The 5,404-nt window shown below is 46.7% G+C and overlaps 1 protein-coding gene across 1 annotated transcript; it reads right to left on the bottom strand.

The window, feature by feature from the left end:
• Positions 1-2,234: 2,234 nt before the first annotated feature.
• On the bottom strand, positions 2,235-2,656 carry Z519_12806 (uncharacterized protein; the record flags this gene model as incomplete). The annotated part of the gene is made up of 2 exons (XM_016770511.1): positions 2,235-2,323; positions 2,380-2,656. The coding sequence occupies 2 exons, from the start codon at positions 2,654-2,656 to the stop codon at positions 2,235-2,237; spliced, it is 366 nt and encodes a 121-aa protein (XP_016613258.1).
• Positions 2,657-5,404: the final 2,748 nt, after the last annotated feature.

The raw sequence follows: 5,404 nt of genomic DNA, 5'->3' as shown, positions 1-5,404 counted from the left end.
GTAGACCCTAGAGCTAGCTTAGAAAAATTCAAAGATTAACTAATAAGTTAGTCTTAGAGAAGATCTATATCTCTCTCGTATCTTCCCTTTCCTTCCGTGTATGTACTCTAAACAGTTTAGCTGAGACTCTCCTAGTACTCTGCTTCGATTTTGAATGATGTCGACCGAATTTAGCGTCTAGATTAACTTTGGAATGGCGGTATCGTATGGTCATTATAATAGAATCTTCTTAAGGCCGACTATCCTTTCTTTATATGCTCTTCTCCGCATACATTAGCTTAGAGTCGACTCTCACTACGCCGGGCGCTCTCAGGGTGATCTCTTAGTGTACTAAGCTAGGTTGGCGTAGACTCGCGAGAACTAATGACGATAGGGTTAGAGAGTCTACTCCCCTCGGGTGATATAGTGAATGGAAGTCGTAGACGCTTATCCATAGGTGGTAGAGTAGCTATATATGGCGGTGGTGGAGTAGCTAAGTTCCGAACGATATAAGGGCGATTAGCGAAGACACCACCCTAAGAGATGTGAAGATTCTATAGGGCCTGGCTCTCGGCCGCGAGCTCCTAGTTAGTGCGGGGCGGGGAGAAGTTAAGTAGAAAGGTCTGAAGCTCCCTTATATTATAGGCGCGGAGAGCGAATGTAATTAGCGCTGGGTCCGACTCGTCCGTGTCAACATTGCTCTCCATAAATCGTCGTACGTACTCGATCGCGAAGATTCCGTAGTCTCTCACATTACGCTGGATTTGCTGGTTTCGAATGGTGCCGTCGCGAGGAGCCGCCGTAATACCGAGTCGGTCTCGGTTCGCGCGGAGGAGCTCCGCGACAACGCGAAATCCCTCGCGTAGGTTTTATTCGCGGGCCTACACATTCTAGTGAGAGTCCTAGACCTAAATTATGTTGGTGTGTAGGTCGTACGTAGCTAAGCCCCAGTGATTACCCTAGTGAAGAGGAATAATGAGGGGAGTGCTAGGCGTACTAAGTAGAGAGACGGCGGGACGTTGCTAGTTAGGGTATTGGGCATAATTAAAGGTACGCTAGAGCGTTAAGTGCGTCGAAGGGACAATAAAGGGCGCGGGCTAATTCTCTATTCTAGGGACCATAGGGCGGTTTTATACCATCATGATTAGGAGAGCCTCGATTAGCTAGTCACTAAGCTAGCTAGAACGTATCTCGTCGTAAATTATGGTCTCGAGATCTCGGGTCTCGAGGTTAACGGGGATAGTAGAGCTAGGCCGCTAAACGACGATGATTCTACCGCGATAGCGCTCACGTAGCTCGGCCACGATGCGGCGGACCCGACGCGGAAAACCTTGACGGCGGTCTTCGACTAGAGCTAGCTCGGCCGTAGTCGCGATTACGTCGAGGTAGACAGTACGCTGCTATCGCTCCGCCTTAGACCCCCCATTGGCGGCTCGCTCGACACCCTAGGCGAGTCGCTCGGCTAAGGTATAGAGCGAGGAGAGACTAATGTTATTCGCGATCTACTAAATAATATCGTTACTGAAGTTGGCGTACTAGCGCTGCGCGACGACCTAAGCCTTATTTATAACTAGCTTCCATAGGGCCTAGTCTATATTAGTGGGGTTATCGATCGGGATATTTCGGTATTAGATCTAGAATGGATTAATCTGGTCAGGGTGGATGATAGTATTCGCATAGGTATATAGCTGAGCAGCGAGCCGGATAATCTTAGACGGGTGGCGTTAATGGTCTGGTCGACGAGCAGGGGGGTGTTGAGTACCCTCACCGGTCGGTCGCTTAGCCGGGGGACCGGTCTGGGACGCAGCTGGCGAAGACCGGCCACCGGACGACGGAGCGGGCGTATACGGTCGCTTGGGGATCTTAACGGTGAGGCTAGGTTGCCTAGATGGAGTGGGTGTCGGGGAGCCTCGAGGGCTAGATATCCTCGTACCGCTGCGCGGCGAGGCCGATGGGGTTGGGCTGTGGAGAATGCGCTATCGCTGAGGGTCCTATATGTCGCTGTAGTAGTTAGTGAGCTGGTTGGACCGGTCTCGTAGATTATACGGCTAACTGGGAGCGGACGAGCTGAGAGTAGGCTGTATCTCCCCGGGCTGCGGTGATAGCTACTAAGGGGTGGTAGGGAGAGACTGCACGCCACTCTGGCTAGGCGCGAGCGGCAGTCGGGGCCCCGTAGCACCACCATTAAGGAGTCCACGGTCAATTTAGTCATTGTTACCAGGGGCAAGTGCATTACGTAGCTAGAAGAAGCCGCCCTAGCCTCGAACGTAGCCTCGAGCGGCAGCAGCCTGATTCATCGCCTGAGTGTACTGTGGGTCGAAGGGGTTTAGCGCCGTCACCTCGACTAGGCCGGCGTTGGTGACGTCCTGGGCGGTAATAGTATCATCACCCCGGGCATACCGAGCGTATGGCCCGACTCGAGCCCATCGCTGTAGGCGGAACGCATCCGCACGGCGGAGGAGAGTGAGCGGGTCGAAGTTATGACGATTCGTTTAGAGCGCCTCAAGGAAGTTAGTGTTGGCCTGGCCGAGCTGCTCAGCGAAGGTGCGGATGAAGTCGTCGTTGGCGTAGCCCGAGAGCCGTCGGTGTAGCTCCGCGAGGCGGTTCCGGCCACGGCGATAGACTTAGGCGCGTTCCCGAAGAGGCTGGAACTCCTGTAAGAACGTCTATCGCGCATTTCGGGTGTGGTTCTAGATCTGCCGATTGCCTTCGATATAGGTCTAGAGAACATCGGCCGCCTCGTTAAGCTACATATTAGTGTGGGTGAGGATGGCCTGGGCCTAGTTAAGGGTGCGCATACGGGTATAGATATTAAGCTAATCTAGATGGGCGATTAGGGCCTAAGTGTTTGTGAAGGTACGGCCGTTAATCTGGAGGGTAAAAGTACGCGTAGCTAGATTCTAAGAGACGAGCTGATTGGCGTTGTTCGACTCTATAGGGTCGGACCTAGGCTGAGACATAGTGACGGTCTCCCGGACGCGGTCCGGGGGAAGGTCACTATAAGAGATAATAATTAGCCTAGCTAAAGGGAGTGTAGAGAATCTACGATGAGAAGAATGAAGCTTACCAAGGTGGAAGTGACTGGCGTCGTCGCCGGCGTTGCTGGTGAAGAGGTTAAAGGTGAAGAAGAAAGTAAGTAAGTGGGAGTTCTAAAGAAAGTAATAGAGGAAGATAATAAAGGGGAAGAACGAAGAGAATAAAAGAGAAGAGAAGATTTATGTAGTTTTCAATAGAGGCTAGGGATAAGACTATTCACTATAGAAGTGACAGAGAGTAACCGATGTAAGATATATCACTATAGAAGTAATAGAGAGTAACCGATGTGAGATATATCACTATAGAAGTAATAGAGAGTAATCGATGTAAGATATATCACTATAGAAGTAATAGAGAGTGATCGATGTAAGATATATCACTATAGAAGTGACAGAGAGTAATAGATATAAGATATATTACTATAGAGTAATAGATATAACATATATTACTGTAGAAGTAATAGACGAAGATAGATATAAGAGAGGTTAATGTAAGAATAAAGGAAGGGTAAAGAAAGGATAAAGCGAGAGGCGAGTATAGGATACGTTACTTTACTCATTACATTACGTTTTATCCGTTACTTTATCTATTGTACGCTGTTTTATATCCTACTTTCCCTACTACTCTACCTATTACTTTGTCTATTATATTCTACTTTATCTACTGCTTTACCGTTATATTCTATTATATACGCGATTTTTATATTACTATATCTATAATTTTATTAGCTACGTTATATATTACGTACTAATCTACTTTACTATGTCGGTGTTAAGTGTTTATGAGGTTTCGGAATTCCCGAGGCGAAGGCTCGTTACCGCCGATTTAAGCTTACTCTCGATCTCAGCTCGAAATCGAATAAAGTGTTCCTCTTGGTCGTTGATTATCCCGACTCTAAGGCTCTACCCTTAGAAGATGATAATAAGTCGAACGTAGTTAAATTAAGAAAGGACTATCTTATAAAGCTTCATCATCACGCCGAAAAGATCCTTAGACGGAAACTCGACGACGGCATCGTGGACACCACCCCGCTTCGATGTACCATTACCGTCCCGGTCATCTAGAGTAACGCTACGATGTGCCCTTACCGCTAGGATAGAACACGATATTCGAATTATTTCGGAACTAGAAGCCGCAGTTATTAATACTCTTAATGCGATAGATCTCTATAATCTCTAAGTGAATAATAGCTTCATTCTTTACGATGTAGAAGGGGGCCCTATTAATCGGTTTCGACCCTAATCCTTCTATACTGTATTATCTACCCCTCTATATTTAATGAGGCTACGATATAACGCGAGATATCTAGCGATGGCGGGGAGCTATTTCTCTATTCGACTCCTGGATCGTTTCTTTAACTATGCCGATCACTTTATCTATTATAAATTATATTATATATTATATAGTATATCGCTTTACCTTCTACTCTATATACTATTTTATTCGCTACTTTATATATAGCCTAGTATAGCTGCTTTATACACTATCTTACCTATTATATATTGCTTCGCACGCTGTTTTATATATACCCCTATACACTATTTTATACATTACCTACTGTTTTCTATACTATTCTATACACTCTACGATATATTCTTCTATGTACTCTTCTATACGTAGCTCTATATATTATTCTCTAGTTTATTCTATCGGTTAATATCGGAGGTCACCGTACGAGTCATTCGATATCTCCTCTAGTAGGCATAGCTCGATCCCACCCCCGGACCTCTATATCGTACTTCGCGCGCCCATCGTTAACCACGAAGGCATCTAAACTTCAAACTTCCGAATATAGTCCGGGAGTTCGGGCGGCCCTACGTTCTTATGATACTCTTCTCGCGAGGGTATACGCGCGGAGACGCGGGTCGGCGTCTAATTAGACTACCGCCCTAGTTCGTTTCTAGCGTAGCTCGATCTTCTTAGTTATCTCTAGTACGCCGAGGACGATCTACAGGGCGATCGTTCCGCCACGGGAAGTGTTGCGACCGGACGAACTAGAGCATTCGAGTCCTATTCCCTGGGGAACGCTTCATCTACTAGTGTAGTCTATCTATTATCTCCTGGACGAGATCTAGTAGTCTAGGAGATGGTGAGAGGCGGAGGTGCGATATATCTAAATGCTCCTCGTGAAGTCGAGGCGGAGGATTCTATTCCTTAAGGAACGCTTTTAATCTAACCACGTAGATAGACTTTAAGTATAAGAGAATAAGAGTCTTCATCTATAATAAGAGCGCGGGAGTAAATAATGTCGATAGATTTAAGAGCGATATACTATCTCTAGTACGATTTTATTCTCTTACATCGCCTCGACGCTCTCGCGCGCGTTCGGCCGCTTTAAACTCATCCCATCGAGTTTAAATATTCTCCTGAAGGGTATCTAAGTCGATGT

The sequence above is a fragment of the Cladophialophora bantiana genome (genome assembly GCF_000835475.1).
Source record: "Cladophialophora bantiana CBS 173.52 unplaced genomic scaffold supercont1.41, whole genome shotgun sequence".
In the NCBI taxonomy this organism is placed as follows: domain Eukaryota; kingdom Fungi; phylum Ascomycota; class Eurotiomycetes; order Chaetothyriales; family Herpotrichiellaceae; genus Cladophialophora; species Cladophialophora bantiana.
This window is presented reverse-complemented; position numbering and strand designations above follow the sequence as displayed.